Source organism: Cetorhinus maximus, chromosome 3, assembly GCF_964194155.1.
Source record: "Cetorhinus maximus chromosome 3, sCetMax3.hap1.1, whole genome shotgun sequence".
Lineage (NCBI taxonomy): Eukaryota > Metazoa > Chordata > Chondrichthyes > Lamniformes > Cetorhinidae > Cetorhinus > Cetorhinus maximus.
Window position 1 is genome coordinate 154,282,258 of NC_135881.1, and position 20,203 is coordinate 154,302,460.

General features: G+C 42.2%; 1 protein-coding gene across 3 annotated transcripts in view; it reads left to right on the forward strand.

Annotated features, from left to right (window-relative positions):
* Positions 1–20,203, forward strand: part of LOC144678972 (triple functional domain protein) — a 663,567-nt gene that overhangs the window by 558,284 nt on the left and 85,080 nt on the right. For all 3 annotated transcript variants that reach the window (XM_078539119.1, XM_078539117.1, XM_078539118.1), the window contains 4 exons: positions 9,718–10,013; positions 16,926–17,096; positions 18,461–18,556; positions 19,439–19,593. In XM_078539119.1, the coding sequence (XP_078395245.1) occupies positions 9,718–10,013; positions 16,926–17,096; positions 18,461–18,556; positions 19,439–19,593 (718 nt within the window). The remainder of the gene's footprint in view (positions 1–9,717; positions 10,014–16,925; positions 17,097–18,460; positions 18,557–19,438; positions 19,594–20,203) is intronic.

A 20,203-nucleotide genomic window follows, 5' to 3' on the forward strand; every position in this document is an offset into this window, starting at 1 on the left:
AACACCCTGCAAGTGACCAGATGTCTCTTTCAAGGACTTTTGTTTCTACACAGCGTTCTGCTCTATCAGTGTTGTTGAAAGATCTGTCTGACTCTGAAGGGAGCATGACCTTTACTCACCTATGCCATTCTTAAACAGTATTAAACTTCATGTGATGATAATGTCAGTTAAATAAAACACTCAATTATCCTGTAACAGATAAAACACTGGCTTTTGTTAAATTTGGGACAGCTGGCTGTTTTGCATGCCAATTTATGAGGATGTATTGGTGGAGTATTTTATCCATTTGAGCAAATTTAATTAATTAATTACTTGGCCAAAAAGTTTTCTGTAGTGCTTGGACTAAATCATAACTTGGCCATATGTATAGATATTATGTACTTAGCTGTGTGTGATGTGAGAAAGTGGTGACTCTTATAGTCATGGTTTTAGCTGGTGTATTGTCGGAAGTCACTCAAGGTTCATGACTGTAGCCTCAGGCATGCTCACTTTACAGCAGACTACAGGAAGTCAGTTATTCCCAGAGATTGAAGCTGCTTCTAAAACAATTTAAAAAAAGAAAAAGTTTGAATACCGCTTTTAAAATGCATTGACTTCAGATGGTCCTATTTTGTGGATATCTTTTATTCTTGTGGTCTGCACAGTGTCTTGCACAGTCTGGAATAAGCATTAACATGGTGGGAATGAAAGGTAAAGCTCAACAGGACATGGTCTGTCAAAACCCCAGCATGTGGCACTGAACTCTCTCTGAAAGCACTAAAGTGCGTAGTCACTTCCAACTAATTAAAAAATAACTACTTTAAGTACTGATAAATCCATTTTCTTTTATGTTTTCCAAATCCAGTCACTGAATTATGTAAATAGTAATACATACTTCTTTACTGCAACTCTAATGATGAGAGAGAGAGAAACAGAGAAAACTGTATAATAAATGTTGTAAACAGAACTGAAGTTTGTTCAGGATGTAATTATTTACCAATATGTAAAAAAAGTATATGTCATACAATTTTAACCTTGACTTGTGTCGTTGAGGACAAATGATACGTTTTTTTAGATATATATTTATTTTCATATGAAGTAGCCTTTAATAATGAGATTTGCTTATCAGTGAGTTACTGTGTTTTAAAACTCAATCTAATAAAAAAATATCATGAATGAGGAGTTGCTTGTGGAAAAACAGAATTTTAAGGGATGCTTATAGCCAAAATAGAATCCACATCTCAACTAGGAATCAAAATAACATCACTGTTTCAACTGCTTTCACACTGAAGGTTTCTCTGAAAGTCTTTAATTGAAAAGAAATTGTGTCCAGGAAATGATCGCTTCAGCCAATACTGGAACACAGTGTCTGTTGTGTCAACAAAAGAACAGTACTTGATTCCTTTATGGAAGTGGTAATAAAGTTTTTTTTGAATGCTTTGGGAATACATAGATTTTACATAAAAGTCTCTTTCTCCTGAAGCTTTTTGGAAAACAAGAGTCAACTGATAAAATCTAAGGTTCTATAAATTCAACTCTAGAAACGCTTTCTATATTTATGGTTTTTGTAGTGAGGGCCAATGATCTTGTTGGGATATAACCAGAGTTCAGTGGTCAAAGCTATGAAGTTTATAAATTTTAGAGAATTTGCCTCACTGTTCTCAGACAACATGGTCCTGGCATTAAATGGTCCAAGGCGGTCAGAGTTGAACCTGTTTGAATTATTCTCTAATTGGTATGTGAATGGATTGATGAATAGATGGATCATTTCGTATTATATTCTCTCAGAATAGAAAACAGTATCACGTCAGTAAGGAAGGCAGCCAAAATCTGCTTCAGCTGACTGGATTTAAATGAGCATTATCCAGAGAATTGTATTTCAAGCTGAAATTTTAAAAAATTAGTGACTTCCCTTTCTCTTTCTCAGATCTTTACTCCTCCCTATCTCCACTTATTTACTGCTTAATTATCATTGCTGGCTAATTGACCTGGATTTGAAGATTCTCTGATTCACTCTGCTGATTTCATCATTAGTTTCACCAATAATGTAATTACTCACAGTGGGTGTGACAAGAACAGTGCAGAGCCGCAGTGCTCCTTAGTTGACCACCTCTCAATTGCTTGTGAACTAGACAAGAATAGTGAATCTCAAATCTTAACCTTCATGCCAAGACAAATGCTCATGCAGGAAAATACAAACCACATCTCACATTGCTGAATCTTGCCCATTGGCTAGGCTACCTGGAGGCCTACATACTTTTTGCATGCTGGTGATGACAGCGCTTTAAGATGGCTGGAATTGTATGCTGAGTCCACATATGCTTATTAAGTAATAATTATATTAATTGACTCTGTTCAAGAAAAGTGAAGGTTATGGGTAGGGTAGCTGTATGTGCTTCATATATTATGCAGCATTGTGATGACTTTGGCACATGATCAGTGTTCATGACATTAAAACTCAGTGTCCATTATGGACTTTGTATGAACTATGACTTCATCAAATTACGACTTGGGAACTGAAGAACCAGCTGTGAAAGGGAGAGGAAGGGGGGCAGCATACATGGCTATGGAGCTTCTTACTCCCACCCTCCTTTCATTTAAACAGTACCATATGTATGTTGTCACTGAATACTCTGACCTTTTGCTGCAGTCACAGTTGGGAGTTAGACACTGTTACAAATAAAATAGCATAGTCCTGTTGCTGTCTCCCTGTAACGGGTGAAAGATGAGGCACTAAATTACATAAAAGGAAAAAGGTTTTATGGTCCATATGGAACAGGACCAATGATTTGCAAGGAATTGCTATTAAACTGCTTGTAGATGATTTAATGCCTAATGTTGGCAGTGTGAATGAACATGTCAAGCAAACAATGAGAAACAAGCACATAAATTAAGTATAACTTTTAAATATTTACATTTTCGAGCTAAGCAAGTATTTGGACATGGAGATTTTCAGGATTATTTTTAAAATGAAGTGTTTTTTTCAATTTCTGATTCTTAGTGCAGAATCTTGTAGAGGCAAAGGGGGGTTTTGGACGCCGGATTCAATCCTATGTCGCCTCTTTTCGAGAAGTCCCGCCGTATCTTGTGCCACTCAGGCACTTGGAAGGCCAGTGTTAGGCTTCCCTGGGAGCAGAAATTCTGCCTGCTAAGGGCTGCAATCAGAGGTTGGCAGTTTTTCTGAACTCAACAGCGCCACCAGGAGATGTTGGCTACTGCCGGCCCTACAGCCACCAGAAGACTCAGATCAAGGAGGGACCCAGGCATAGGTGAAAAATGGCAGAAAGGGAGTCATGAAGGATAGATGGGAAGAGGTGTTGGGGGCAGCAAGGGCAGGGATGTGGATCTCAGAGCCCACACCTCTCCTCCCCACCACGCCTCCCCCCTGCCCCCCCACCTTTTTACAATGCCAAATCCCTTGATCAGGCATTGCGTGCCTTTGAACAAGATCCCCTGGGACCCTGTAAGCAAACATGTCAAGGTTTGCTTGTCATGCTCCACACTCTGTTAGTTCTTAAAGTTTTTTAAAATTTATTCTTTCAAGGGATGTGGGCATTGCTGGCTAGGTCAGAATTTACCCATTCCTAATTGCCCCTGGGGAGGTGTTGGTGAGCCACCTTCTTGAACTGCTGCATTCCATGTAATGCAGGTACACCCACAGTGCTGTTCGGAAAGGAAGTCCAGGATTTTGACCCAGTGACAGTGAAGGAACAGTGATATAGTTCCAAGTCAAGATGGTGAGTTACTTGGGTGGGTGCTGGTGTTCCCATGCATCTGCAGCCCTTGTCCTTCTATGTGGTAGAGGTCACAAATTTGGAAGCTTGGTTTGGCGCTGTCGAAGAAGCCTTGGTGAGTTGCTGCATTGCATCCTGTTGAAGGTGCACACTGCTGTAACTGTGGCATTGGTGGTGGATGGGATGCCAATCAAGCAAACTGCTTTGTCCTGGATGGTGTCAGGGTCCTTGAGTGTTGTTGGAGCTGCAGTCATCCAGGCAAGTGGAGAGTATTTCATCACACTCCTAACCTGTGCCTTGTAGATGGTGGACAGGCTTTGGCGAGGCAGGAGGTGAGTTACTCACCACAATATTACCAGCCTCTGACCTGCTCTGGTAGCCACAGTATTTATATGGCTAGCCCAGTTCAATCTCTGGTCAATGCTAACCCCCAGGATGTTGATAGTGGGGGGATTCAGTGATGGTAATGCCATTTGAATGTCAAGATCATCATAGTGTGGCACAAATGTTACTTTCCACTCATCAGCCCAAGCCTGAAAGTTGCCTTGCTGCATATAGACACAATCTGCTTATTATCTGAGGAGTTGCGAATGGTACTGAACATCGTGCAATCATCAGCAAACATGCCCACTTCTGACCTTACGATGGAGGCAAAGCCATTGATGAAACAGCTGAAGATGTTTGGGCCTAGAACACTACCCAGAGGAACATCTGCAGTGATGTCCTGTGGCTGAGGTGTTTGACCTCCAACAACCACAAACCATCTTCCTTTGTGCTAGGTATGGTTCCAACCAGTGGAGTGCTTTCCCCTGATTCCCATTGATTTCAGTTTTGCTAGGGCTCCTTGATGCCACATTCGTTCAAATGTTGCCTTGATGTTAAGGGCATTCACTATCACCTCACCTCTTGAGTTTAGTTCTTTTGACAATGTTTGGACCAAGGCTGTAATGGGATCCGCCGCTGAGCGGCCCTGGCAGGGAAGCGATAGCATAGTGGTATTGTCGCTGGACTAGTAATCCAGAGACCCAGGGTAATGCTCTGGCGACCCAGGTTCGAATCCCGCCACAGCAGAAGGTGGAATTTGAATTCAATAAAAAATCTGGAATTATAAGTCCAATGATGACCATGAAACCATTGTCGATTGTTGACATTATTGAACCCATCTGGTTCACGAATGTCCTTTAGGGAAGGAAATCTGCCGTCCTTACCTGGCCTACATGTAACTCCAGACCCACAGCAATGTGGTTGACTCTTAAATGCCCTCTGAAATGGCCTAGCAAGCCACTCAGTTGTAACAAACCGCTACAAAGACACAAAATGAATGAAACGGGACGGACCACCCGGCATCGACCTAGAAAACAACAATGGCAATTGCAGCCCTGTTGACCCTGCAAAGTCCTCCTTACCAACATCTGGGGGCTAATGTCAAAATTGGGAAAGCTGTCTCACAGACTAGTCAAGCAACAGCCTGACATAGTCATCCTCACGGAATCATACCTTACAGATAATGCCCCGGACTCCACCATCACCATCTCTTGAAATGTCCTGTCCCGCCGGCAGGACAGACCCAGGCACAGTGATAGACAGTCGGGAGGGAGTTACCCTGGGAGTCCTCAACATCGACTCCGGACCCCATGAAGTCTCATGGCATCAGGTCAAACATGGGTAAGGAAACCTGCTGATTACTATGTACCGACCTCGCTCAACTGATGAATCAGTGCTCCTCCATGTTGAACATCACTTGAAGGAAGCACTGAGGGTGGCAAGGGTGCAGATTGTACTCGAAGTGGGGGACTTCAAAGTCCATCACCAAGAGTGGCTCGGTAGCACCACTACTGACCAAGCTGGCGGAGTCCTAAAGGACATAACTGCTAGACTGGGTCTGTGGCAGGTGATGAGGGAACCAACAAGAGGGGAAGACATTCTTGACCTCATCCTCACCAACCGGCCTGCCGGAGATGCATCTGTCCATGACAGAATTGGCATCAGTCATTGTGGAGACGAAGTCCCACCTTCACATTGAGGATACCCTCCATCATGTTGTGTGGCACTACCACCATGCTAAATGGGATAGATTTTGAACAGATCTAGCAACTCAAGACTGGGCATCCATGAAGTGCTGTGGGCCATCAGAAGCAGCAGAACTGTACTCGGACACAATCTGTAACCTCATTAACATCAAGCCAGGGGATCAACCCTGGTTCAATGAAGAGTGCAGGAGAGCACTACTTGCGTGCCAAACAGCATAAGCAGCAAGTGATAGACAGAGCTAAGCGATCCCACAACCAACAGATCAGATCTAAGCTCTGCAGTCCTGCCACATCCAGTCGTGAATGGTGGTGAACAATTAAACAACTCACTGGAGGAGGAGGCACCACAAGTATCCCCGTCCTTAATGATGGAGGAGCCCAGCACAGCAGTGCAAAGGATAGGACTGAAGCACTCGCAACAATCTTCAGCCAGAAGTGCAGAGTGGATGATCCATCTCGGCCTCCTCTGAAGGTCCCCAGCATCACAGATGCCAGTCTTCAGCCAATTCAATTCACTCCACATGATATCAAGAAACGGCTGAAGGCACTGGATACTGCAAAAGCTATGGGCCCTGACAATGTTCGGGCGATAGTACTGAAGACTTGTGCTCCAGAACTTGCCGCACCCCTAGCCAAGCTGTTCCAGTACAGCTACAACACTGGCATCTACCCGGCTATGTGGAAAATTACCCAGGTATGACCTGTACACAAAAAGTAGGACAAATCCAACCCAGCCAATTACCGCCCCATCAGTCTACTCTTGATCGTCAGTAAAGTAATGGAAGGGGTCATCAACAGTGCTATCAAGCGACACTTGCTTAGCAATAACCTGCTCACTGATGCCCAGTTTGGGTTTCGCCAAGGCCACTCAGCTCCTGACCTCATTACAGCCTTGGTTCAAACATGGACAAAAGAGCTGAACTCCTGAGGTGAGGGGAGAGTGACTGCCCTTGACATCAAGGCAGTATTTGACCGAGTGTGGCATCATGGAGCCCTAGCAAAACTGGAGTCAATGGGAATCAGGGAAAGCTCTCCACTGGTTGGAGTCATACCTAGCACAAAGGAAGATGGTTGTGGTTGTTGGATGCCAGTTATCTCAGCTCCAGGACATCACTGCAGGAGTTCCTCAGGGTAGTGTCCTAGGCCCAACCATCTTCAGCTGCTTCATCAATGACTTTCATTCCGTCATAAGGTCTGAAGTGGGATTGTTGGCTGATGATTGCACAATGTTCAGCACCATTCGCAACTCCTCAGATACTGAAGCAGTCTATGTCCAAATGCAGCAAGACCTGGACAATATCCAGGCTTGGGCTGACAAGTGGCAAGTAACATTCACGCCACGCAAGTGTCAGGCAATGACCATCTCCAAAAGAGAGAATCGAACCATCGCCCCTTGATGTTCAAAGGCATTACCATCACTGAATCCCCCACTATCAACACCCTGGGGGTTAACATTGACCAGATACTGAACTGGACTAGCCATATAAATACTGTGGCTACGAGAGCAGGTCAGAGGCTAGGAATAGTGCGACGAGTAACTCGCTTCCTGACTCCTCAAAGCCTGTCCACCATCTACAATGCACAGGCCAGGAATGTGACGGAATACTCCCCACTTGCCTGGATGAGTGCAGCTCCTACAGCACTGAAGAAGCTTGACACCGTCCAGGACAAAGCAGTCCACCTGATTTGCACCACGTCCACAAACACTCACTTCCTCCGCCACCGACGCACAGTAGCAGCAGTGTGTACCATCTACAGTGCACTGCAGGAATTCACCAAGGCTCCTTAGACAGCATCTTCCAAACCCATGACCACAACCATCTAGAAGGACAAGAGCAGCAGATAGATGGGAACACCACCACCTGGAAGTTCCCCTCCAAGTCACTCACCATCCTGACTTGGAAATATATCGCTGTTCCTTCACTGTCGCTGGGTCAAAATCCTGGAACTCCCTTCCTAACAGCACTGTGGGTATACCTACACCACATGGACTGCAGCAGTTCAAGAAGGCAGTTCATCACCAGTTTCTCAAGGGCAACAAATAATAAATGCTGGCCCAGCCAGCGCAGCCCACATCCTGTGAATGAATTTTTAAAAAACTGTGTGTCAGGAAGCAGGTTATTGCTGAGTAAGTGCTGCTTGATAGTACAGTCGACGATACCTCTCATCACTTTGCTGATGATCGAGAGTAGACTAATGGGGTGGTAATTGGCCATGATGGATTTGTCCTGCTCTTTGTGGATAGGACATGCTTGAGCTATTTTCCACATTGCCAGTTAAATGTTAGTGTTGTAGCTGGACTGGAACAGCTTGGCTAGGGGCACGGCTTGATTTGGGGCACAAGTTTTCAGTACCGTCACTGGAATGTTGTCAGGGTTTGTAGCATTTACAGTATCTAGTGCCTTCAGCCATTTCTTGATAGCATATAGAGTGCATTGAGTTGGCTAAAGACTGGTGTCTGTATTGTTGGGAACCTCAGGAGGAGGCGAGATAGATCTACTAGTGGTGGCGGGATGAGACCCTTAATTGGGCATTAATTGCCTTTCCAGCACTGACTTAATCAAGGTGCAAGTGGGGTCCCCATCTGCCACCATCCCACCTGATAAGATGTCTTCCCCCCCCCCCCCCCCCCCCCCCCCGCTGTGGCAAGTAAACTCACCACTGGGAGGACACAGGATTCCGCCCTTGAATATAAAATGCAGTGATATCATGACAGAATTATTCTCCAAATTAAATCTGCTACTTTTGCAGCAGTGTAACCTTCCGTGATTCTTTATTTTAATGGGTGAGTCTTTCACTGGCTCATAATTCTTATTTTACAGAAGTGGCATGGACGCACAATAACAGAAAAAACAATGAGTTTGGCTTCTCTTTGTAATTAAACATGAGAACTAACCACTTGTCTTTAACTTCCAGTTGCACAATGAGCAAACTCTCACTTGAGATAAGAAGAAAAAAGGCACACATCAAAAACCAAATACATACAAAACTGAACATTTGTGCAGATTAATAAATGTCTGAAAAAGGAAGGAATGTTTAACTTTTTAACCTTTTTTCATATCCGGAATTAGATTAACGTTGTACATTTTCAGTGTTTATTTGTTAGATATTTTTTCCAACTTTTGTCTTTGCAGTAAGGGGGTAAAAACTTCTTTTCTAGCTGTGTTATTCAGCATATTATGTTATGAATCTCAACTAGTGAATAATTTTTACTCATGTTCTTAAGAACCTAAGCTAACCCAGTGAGCTCTGATGAAAAGTGGAAGTAAAAATCACACAAACTGTAAATAAGCAGTCTTTCAACCTGAAATGATCCTTCTACAAAGGTTAAAAAAAATGATTGCTACAGGATCTGTATTGAGTCCTTCAGACCAGGAAGATCCCACCTTTCACCTGTAGCCTCTGCTGAATTAAATGATCTCAGTTAGCAGTATGTATTAAAAGAGACCTTGGTTCCTGAACAAGATATTGAAAGGCTGCCTGCAACTGTAGAATCAATCTGAGGAGTGATGGAGATTTTTTTTATTATTTTAACTCTAGGCAAGGGCACAGAATATACCCTGGGTGGTGTACTTCACTGCTCACTGTAAGAATGGCTCAATTGTATCATGTTTAACTTGCCAGACTAGACCTGCATCGGGTCATGAGGGAATCACTGTGAACAAGTAACCGACAGGGCCTTGTCCTCATCAACATACCAGTTGCAAATATCAGTTCCTTATAGCATTGGTAGGACGAACTGCTGTCCAGGTCTTATAACAACAATTCTCATCATTACGGTGAGAATACGATCCATCATGGTTTATGACACTACCACCATACTAAGTTTGCATTTGTGAATGTTGCGTGCTTACTGTTTTTGTAGTTCACCAACAAACTTTTTTGTTTGGGGAAAAATGGCTTTCCCAAGCAAATCTAATACCTTGCCATTTATATATCCAGTGTTATCATTACTATATGCTTTTCTTCTACAGACTCACTTTCAGTGTCCAGCAATGATGCAAGTCCTCCCGCCTCAGTGACCTCACTTCAACCCCACTCAGTGAGTACAACACAAAGTTCACCAGGTCCAAAGCGCCCAGGTAACACTCTACGGAAGTGGCTCACCAGTCCTGTAAGGCGTCTCAGCAGTGGAAAAGCAGATGGCCATGTGAAGAAACTGGCTCACAAACATAAAAAGAGCAGGGATGTCCGGAAAAGTGCTGATGCCGGGGCTCAAAAAGACTCTGATGAGAGTGCTGCTACACCCCAGGAAGAAACTGTGGATGAGGTCAGTAACAGAGAACTTAAAAATCTGGTTGAAACTTGGCAGAATTTAAACAAGTGGAAAGCAGATATGATTTAGATACACAGAAGCCCAAAAATGCATTGAACTCTACTTTTTAAAACCAATAAGATATTTTGCTTTCAGGTTTAACCTGGTCAGCAGTTAAACAGAAACATTATAAAGTTAATTTCATAATTTTAAAACATCTAAATATATCATATTTCACAGTTTAGGGAGAATTAGTAAAATAAATGAAAGACTATATGAAATGGAAAATTCCAGGAGGTTTTGTGGTGTTACTTTTGTGCACTATTGATGTAACAGAAACATCTCACTGTTGAATAACTTACAGAATAGGAGAAAATTACATTAAAGAAAAGCAGATTTTTTTTTTTGAGAAGCCAAAATGAAATGCCAAGATCCCATAGTTCAGGGCATAACCAAATTTGAAAGGATTTGGTGAGGTAAACTACAAAGCAGTAACAATTTTAAAATCATAAGGATTGTAGATGGGAGGAAACATTGGTGACATAAAAAGCTCCACAGTTTTAGAATCCTAGGAAAGAATTAGTTTAAATAGAATTTCAACATTATGGAATGCAGAGAAGAGAAAGAATGCATAGGATGGCATCTTTATAGCTTTAAAGGAACAAAGCAGGAATGTTCAGAGGAGTGCTAAACATTAATGTTGATAAAATGTATTACCTATCAGACAACTAAAATTTGCCTGCATCCTAAGAGTGTAAGTGAAATACTAAAACAGCCTCCTAGCTACGGAAGCACTATTCAAATCTTGGACAGACTTGGATTTCACAGACAGCTAAGAGTTGTTAAAGGAAAAATAAATTGGACAATGTGGAAACACAGCTTCTTTGGGGATTACTAACAATAGAAGATATAATGATGTTCCTTGTGAGGATTGTTAATGGATAAAGAAGCACTATCAGTAGAACCATCAAAGGTAAGAGGTGATAGCTGTTGAGAAATGAGTGTTTGAAGGATTGAAAGAAACATGTTTTTTTATGATAATAAAAACAGAAAATGCTGGACATACTCAGCACATCAGTGACGAGAGAAACAGAGAGTTAATGTTTTAGGTTGTGAACTTTCACCACAATGGCATCAGAAGGTTTTTTTTTTAAATGTCCAGCTGAAGAGCTTGGATGTGTTTACAATCTAACGATTCAATCATTCTCCTGCAAGAACATCACATGAATGTAGAGTGGAATTATCAGCACTATAATTAATTGTGTTTACAGAGCTCCAGAGTTAATGGCAAGGGTAAGCCACAAACTAAAGCTTTGGGAGAAACTAAGTGGCCATAAACATAGATTTGATGGTGCTTATGGTTACTTGTTTGGAAGTGCATGATGACAGACACTGTCAAATATGTCCAATGACCCAAAGTATTGAAAAGCTGAGCTCCAGAAATGTATAATGTAGGCAATGAAATTACCACCGGATCAGGGTTGCTAAAGATCTTACCAATGTTCAGAACTTGCGAATTATGGTTAATTTGTAAGTTAACAACAAATTTCACAATCGTAGAATGTTCTGATATAGGGCAATAGAGCAATAGTTAGAAGTTATAGGAGGTGACTATTCTTAGGGATAGAGTGAACCCTGGAAGATTTCCAAGAAGAAAAAAACATAGACAAGGAATAAAAAAAATCATTAACCGGCAAAACCTCAAGGGTATTGAGAGAGATGCCATCATAACCATAGTCCAAAGTGCAGAGGCTCAGAGAAACTTGATGGTGATGTTACAATCCCTGTGCAGACCAATAATGTGAAAGAGCCAAACTTTCCCTAGCAACCTAAGCCACAGGCTGATTACTTCAAAGTCTGATGTCACAGTCAGGAATTCCAATTTACAGCCCCCCTCCGAAAAACGTGGGAATTTGGGCCTAATTTTTCGGTTGTTGGGCGCATGTGATCGGCAGGCCTGGGAGCAGCTGAGAAACGGACCCTCGACCACGATTTCGTGCTGGCTGGCGAATTAACGGCCAGCCAGCGTGAAACACACGCTTAAAAGCTTAGCACTACCAGGGTGGGGGAGGAAGAGGGCAGGTGATGGCATCATCTTGGCGCAGGTGAGCGCTTCAAGACAACTGCCTCAGGGAGCTGCAGACCTGCAAATAATGAAATAAAGCTGTAAATTGCTGCAAAAAAAGTCCATGCATTACAATCCAGCATCTGAAAGCATACCTAATAAAAATGCTGTCCCCGGATATTTATTTTAATTTTATTTCCTAACGGAAATTTCATCCCGCCCTTGGATGAGGTTTAATGAAAAATATAAAGGCCGATTCGTCCATCCGTAAGGTTGGACGGGCCACAAAGCATCACACAATTGTGAGGTTAATGGGCTTAATTGCCCGCTTAATTGTCAGTGGGTGAGCTTCCGACTTTTGTGTGCGCCTGCCGAGCGAAATATTGCGAGAGTGGGTGTTGGCGTCGGGATGCCTGCCCGACATCATCTCGTGCGATTCTACACTTGATCAGGTCAGGCGCACACCCGCCCACTGGATGTAAAATTCTGCCCCTGGCTTCTGTTTCAGTTATGGACTGCCTCAAAAAAACACAGGCTTTGAAACTACAGTCAATGTGGACAAAAACTTGCAAACTAAAGATTCCTGCATAGTTACTAAACTAAGTGAATATATTTATCAAAATCATCAAATTCAGAATTAACAGAGCAAAAATAGCTAAAATAATTTGTACTCACAGCAGAAGATAAGATAGGCCTGAAATACAGCAATACTATAGGTGTAATGCCATTCAATTAATGAGATCTGGGCTGATAACATGAATAAAAAATTTGGGAGGAGGAGGTGGTGTAGTGGTAATGTCACTGGACTAGTAATCCAGAGGCCCAGGCTAATGCTCTGAGGACATGGGTTCAGCTGCTGGAATTTAAATCAAATTAATAAATCTGGAATTAAAAGCTTGTCAGTGGTGGTAAAAACCCATCTGGTTCACTAACGTCCTTTAGGGAAGGAAATCTGACATCCTTACTTGGTCTGGCCTACATGTAACTCCAAACCCACAGCAATGTGGTTGACTCTTAAAGGCCCACTAAAACAGCCTATCAAGCCATTCAGTTGTATCAACCCGCTATAAAGGAATGAAACTGGACAGACCACCTGGCATCAACCTAGACACCGGAAACGACACACCCAGCCCTGTTGACTCTACAAAGTCCTCCTTACTAAGTTCTGGGGGCCAAAATGGGGAGAGCTGTCCCACAGACTAGTCAAGCAACAGCCTGACATGGTCATTCACACAGAATCATACCTTATAGACAATGTTCCAGGCACCACCACCACCATCCTATCCGACATACAGACCAGACCACCAGAGGCGGCAGCACAGTGGTATACAGTCAGGAGGGAGTTGACGTTGACTCTGAACTCTATGAATTCTCATGGCATCGGGTCAAACGTGGGCAAGAAAACCCCCTGCTGCTTATCACCTACCTTCCCCTCTCAGCTGATGAAACAGCACTCCTCCATTTTGAACACCACTTGGAGAAAGCACTGAGGGCGGCAAGGACACAGAGTGTACTCTGGGATGCCAATCACCACCACAGACCAAGCTGGCCGAGTCCTAAAGGACATAGCTGTTAGACTGGGTCCGCGACAGGTGGTGAGGGAACCAACGAAAGGGAAAAACCTACTTAATCTTGTCCTCACCAATCAACCTGTCGCAGATGCATCTGTCGATGATATTATTGGTAGGAGTGACCACTGCACAGTCCTTGTGGAGATGAAGCAACTCAAAACTGCAGTAGAATTGTATACACCCACATTCTGTAACCTCATGGCCTGGTATATTCCCCACTCTACCATTACATCAAGCTGGGGGATCAACCCTGGTTCAATGAAGGGTTTAGGAGGGCAAACCAAGAGCAGCACAAGGCATACCTAAAAATGAGATGGCAACCTGGTGAATCTACGACACAGGACTTCTTGCATACCAAACAATGGAAGCAGCATGAGAGACAGAGCTAAGCAACCCAAAACCAACAGACCAGATCTAAGTACTGCAGTCCTGCCACATCCAGTCGTGAATGGTGGTAGACAATTAAACAACTGAATGGAGGAGAAGGTTCTGCAAATATCCCCATCTTCAATGATGGGGGAGCCCAGGACATCAGTGTAAAAGATAAGGCTGAAGCATTTGCTACACTTTTCAGCCAGAAGTGCCAAATAGATGATTCATCTCGGCCTCTTCTGGAGTTCCCTAGCATCACAGATGCCAGTTCTCAGCCCCAATTCAATTCACTCCACGTGATATCAAGGAATGGTTGAAGGCACTGGATACATCAAAGGTTATGGGCCCTGAAAGCAACATGACTATAGTACTGAAGACTTGTGCTCCAGAGCTAGCTGTATCCCTGGCCAAACTGTTCCAGCACAGCTACAACACTGGCATCTACTCGGCAATGTGGAAGATGGCCCAGGTATGTCCTGTCCCCAAAAAGCAGGACAAATCCAACCCAGCCAATCACTGCCCCATCAGTTTACCCTCAATCATGAGAAAAGTGATTGAAGGTGTCATTGATAGTGCTATCTAGCAGCACTTACTCAGCAATAACCTGCTCACTGGTGCTCAGTTTGAGATCTGTGAGTGCCACTCAGCTCCTGATCTCATTTCAGCCTTGGTCCAAACATGGACAGAAGAGCTGAACTCCGGAGGTGAAGTGAGACTGCCCTTGACATCAAAGCAGCATTTGACCAAGTGTGGCATCAAGGAGCCCTAGCAGAGCTGAAGTCAATGGGAATCAGGGGATAGCTCTCTGCTGGTTGGAATCATACCTAGCACAAAGGAAGATGGTTGTGGTTGTTGGAGGTCAATCATCTCAGTCCCGGGACATTGCTGCAGGAGTTCCTCAGGGTAGTGTCCTAGGCTCAATCATCTTCAGCTATTTCATCAATGACCTTTCCTCCATCATAAGGTAAGAAGTGGGGATATTCGCAGATGATTGCACAATGTTCAGCACCATTCACGACTCCTCAGAAACTAAAGCAGTCTGTGTCCATGTGCAGCAAGACCTGGACATATTCAGTCTTGGGCTGATGAGTGGCAAGTAACATGCACGCCATGCAGTGTCAGGCAATGACTATCTCCAACAAGAGAGAATCTATCCATCTCCCCATGACATTCACTGGCATTACCATCACTGAATCCCCCACTATCAACTGTTATGGCACAGCGGATGGTAAATGCTAAGCTGCTCAAATCCCAGAGGGAAACGTGAAACAACTGCTGCAAATGTTTTGCAATTTGTATTTTTATTTCAAGATATGTGCCTTGAATTCAATAGTAACAAGTCCACCGAGTCTTAGAAGTTTTTTACAAAACCAATTTAAACATCTATTAATAAAAGAAATAATTTTAAGCACATACGTAGGTCTACAAATTGCTACTATGATAACTCCCAGTTCCCTTAATTAATCTGACTCCGAGTTACACCCCCATTAAGGCAACAGTAAAAACAAAATAGATTTTAACAGACCCAGGCAGAGCACACAATATCCTGGCCAGGGATATTCACAGTGAATTCTCTTAGCTTCGGTTCCTATAGGCAACAGCTTGGTACATAGAGGCTAGAGACTTTTCACACTTGTTAGATCTTAGAATTCCTTCTCCTTACACATAACATCATCTCCTTTATACATACCCTTTGAATGCAAATTTCATTGTCCCAATATGTCTTTGCAACTTTACCTTTCTAATAATAAAGACCTTTCATAGTACCAATTTTATCAGTAAGCTTTTGGGAAAAATTAACACACTGCTTCTTCTGGCTAAGTGTAACATTTCACCCTCTTTTTTGAAATTCAAACTACTCTGGTTTATCTAAAAATGCAAACTTTCCTTTCCACCTCACATTCTAAAACTTCAGCCATGTTTACTTATTTAGCTTTTCACACCTAGCTTCTCTTCTGATATACACACACACACACACACTCCCTCACTCTACCCAGACCCCACGATTCCTACTTCACAATAAATACCAATAACATTGTGAAAATTATTATATTGTTATGACATCCTCATAGCGGGGGTTAGCATTGACCAGAAACTGAACTAAACCAGCCATATAAATACTGTGGCTACAAGAACAGGTCAGAGGCTGGGAATTCTGCAGAGCGTAACTCACCACCTGACTGCCCAAAGCCTGTCCACCATCTACAAGGCGTAAGCCAGGAGTGTGATGGAATACTCTCCGCTTGCCTGGATGGCAACTCCAACAACACTCATAAAGCTCGACACCATCCAGGGCAAAGCAGCCCACTTGATTGATACTCCATCCATCACCTTAAACATTCACTCCCTTCACCACTGACGCATAGTAGCAGCAGTGTGTACTATCTGTAAGATACACTGCAGCAACTCACCAAGGCTCCTTAGACAGCAGCTTCCTAACCCACGACCTCTACCACCTAGAAGGGCAAGGACAGCAGATGCATGGGAACAGCACCACCTGCAAGTTTCCCTCAAGTCATACACCATCCTGACTTCGAACTATATCGCCTCGCCATTCCTTCATTTTCGTTGGATCAAAATCCTGGAACTCCCTCCCTATCTGCACTGTGGTTCCTACAACATGTTGACTATAGCGATTCAAGAAGGCAGCTCACCACCAGCTTCTCAAGTGTAATTAGGGATGGGCAGTAAATGCTGGCCTAGCCAGTGACACCACTTCCCATGAATGAATAAAACAAAAATTTCAAGCCTCACCAATAAAATTGGAAAATGCCTGCACCTCAAGATCAGAGCTCAACACAGTACAAGCACACGTGGCTTGTATGTCTTTTTGCAGAAATGTTTTCATTATGCAGCATTAAAAAACTCAGTTTGCATTGGTGATCCAGGATTTTATTTGCATTGGTGTTTTTTCCTCAGAGGGGACGGAATGAAGGACTCAGCAGTGGAACACTGTCAAAATCCTCTTCTTCAGGAATGCAGAGCTGTGGGGAAGAGGAAGGTGAAGAGGGGGCAGATGCAGTGCCCCTTCCACCTCCAATGGCAATTCAACAACACAGTCTTCTCCAGCCTGACTCGCAGGATGATAAGGTAAAACATCAATATCACATCCTACATACTTAACCAACAAAAGACAAATTGTAATAGTTCTGAGATAATGTCTGTCAGACATTTCTTTTAAAAATCCAAGTTTCTAATTTAAATATTTGATTTTTAAAGATTTTCTTAAAGTTTATTTTCCTGTAAAATTTAAAGTGAAGTAAATTAAATCCCTGATGTATTAATTTTCAACAACACATGTAAAACAAATAGAAAAATAATTTTGAATGTTTTATTCAACCATGTAAACAAATGATGGAAATCTGACTGCATCAGAATAAATTTCCTTTAAGTTCCATAATTGTCAAATTACTGACCATATATACGATGCCTGCATAAATTGTGAATAGTCAGTGTTAAGTCTGATGTTATACAATGAAAGATAAATTATTTTCATTGTATTTAAAATTGAAGTTTACATCAGTAGTTTTGACTTGCATTGCTCGACATTTCCTAATTATCCTACAGTCTGTTTAGAGCTTCACAGAACTTTGTAGTTACTGAATAATAATTAATATGTGGTGCATCACATGAAGTCTGTTCACGATGTGAAAAGATTACTTATATGCTGTAACTAATTGCTTTGTTTTCTCTTTTTTAAATGTACTCTTATCACAGCATTATGTTGATTTATGTTCTGTGTCTGTATTTTCTCAGTTTCCTTACCTTTCTATTTAAATCATTATGCTTCCCCAGTCTTAGCCCTTTTGTACTTTAATTGCTTTTGTTGTTTCTATACCATATTGGTCAAAATTTGTGTGAAGCTTGCTTTGTTGCAAGGTTCAGCTGAACCATGTCAATCTTTTTTCTCAAAAAAAAGAATGTTGGAAGTTGTTTGGTGTGTTTAATGAACCTCCTGTGTCTCAAGTACCTTTCCTTTTCTATTAAAAGCCAGTATGTGGAAATCCAGTCTGTTGTGCACTTAATGGTACATGAAGCATATAAAGGCCATGTACTTGTACTTTACTCTGATTGGTTAAGTGTCCCTACCCAGAGATCCTTATTGTTGGTTCCCACAATATCCTACCAACTGCATGCAATTCCATACAACTAGACATAATTTGACGTCAGATTGCTTTTGAGGCCAGAGATCTCCTAAATTCCTGCAGTCCTGGTCTGGAAACAAATCCATACATCCGAATATTCTTTGAGGATACCTCAGAAATGGTGAGCCATGACCCCTTTAAAAAAAAAGTAAAACTCAGCAATTGTTTACTAGAAATGCCTGGATACCCTGCATAAACAATTATATACAGTATTTTTGTAATGCTGTTATTATTTTTTGCTATCAATGCAGGAGTTCCCAAAAGTCACATTATTCTGTCAATGAAAATTCTCTGTATCTTTTTTCTCAGACATCCTCTCGTTTATCAGTCCGCCCTACAAGTTCAGAGACCCCTAGCGCAGCAGAGCTTGTTAGTGCTATTGAAGAGCTTGTGAAAAGTAAAATGGTAAGATATATTACCATTTATTGTCACAGATAAAACTTAATCAGACTCACCAAATCTGAATGCTTCATTACCACTCAATATTGCCTTTGAATGCCTAGTCCTACAGTGTGTATACTATTTCTTCATGTAAGTGGTCCAAAAAAGTTGAAAACTAGTGATATGTGGTCTAAATTTTGCTCTTTTACATTTATATTTAATGGGATTTTTTGTGTTCCTTAAAGTGAAGATGTCCCTGCTTTAAATGCAGTACTTTCCAATGATTAGCATCCACTGTCTGATTCAACGTGGCCAGCTGCAAGTAAATCTCCCACTATTCCGCTCCAATAACATGCCTTAGCTTCAGAAGACCCTGTTATGTTATCATGAATCCTGTATTTCCCATATTAGTTATCCTCATGACGATTGTAAGTGTGATTGCTAATTTTCACCAATTTCTGCCAAATTACAAGCATTTTAATAATGTGGTCCTTGGCCCACAAGATATGACAGAGGTGACTTTGACCTCATTAATCGGCATTGGATTTAAACTCAGGTCTTAGGTATGAAAAAGCACCCAGTGTGAAATCCCCACCATATCCAGTATGCAATGATTCATTGTTGCTGGGTCAAAATGCTGGAACTCCTTAGATAATAGTGTTGTGGGAATGCCTTCATCACAGCAGCAGGTTAAGAGAGCGGCCTGCTACCACCTTCATGAGAGCAGTGTGCACATCCCAAAGAAAAATATTTTTAAAAATTAACTTGGTAATTATGGTGACAGCAATCCAACAGATTTTGAATTAAGCTATTTTTACTTTTTTCCTTTAAATATATTTCTTATGTTACAGCTATTAAAAATATTCAATACCTTTCCCCCCCCAACCCACCCCAAAAAAATTACAGGCACTGGAGGATCGTCCAACGTCCCTCTCTGTTGATCAGGCAGACAGCAGCAGTCCATCTTTCAACCCATCTGATAACTCTCTGCTGTGTACTTCCTCTTCCTCTCCCATTGATGAAATGGAAGAAAGGAAATCTAGTTCTTTAAAGAGGCGCCAGTAAGTCATCTGTGGATTAACCATAAAGCACTTTTTCATTGATCTTGATTTGGAAAACGTATTAAAGGGTTATTAATTTCAGACAATAAGTCAATTAGTGATGAATTGGCAATTTTCAGTGTGTTTCATTTTAGATGGAAACATAAACGTAGTTATTTGGCAAGCCATTTATAATATGGGCCACGTTTAGAGTGATTGCAATGAGCATTTATAGTAGAACAGAATGAACAATTTTTTAAAAAAGTTATTGGCCCATAACTTCCAAGCTCCCCAGCATCGGATTTGTGGGGTACCCCAAAAATGGGCCGGGAAATCCCCCTGGGAGGTTCCCAGGTAAGGGTTTGCACGGCAATTGCCCAAAGTGCACACGTCCTCTGGACAATTGCGCTGCGCTGGGAACCATCCAAAATTGTGGTTTAAATCGCAAACCCCGAATGGTTCCACCGGAGCTATACCAATAGTTACTCAGAAAAAGTTTTAAAAATTAAAACCTCTTCTAACTTTTGAGTAACTATTGTAAAGACCCAGATGACCCCACGGGACTCCCCCGACCTCCGACTCCAGCAGCCCCAACCTCCGACACCCCCAACCTCTGACACCCCTCACCCCC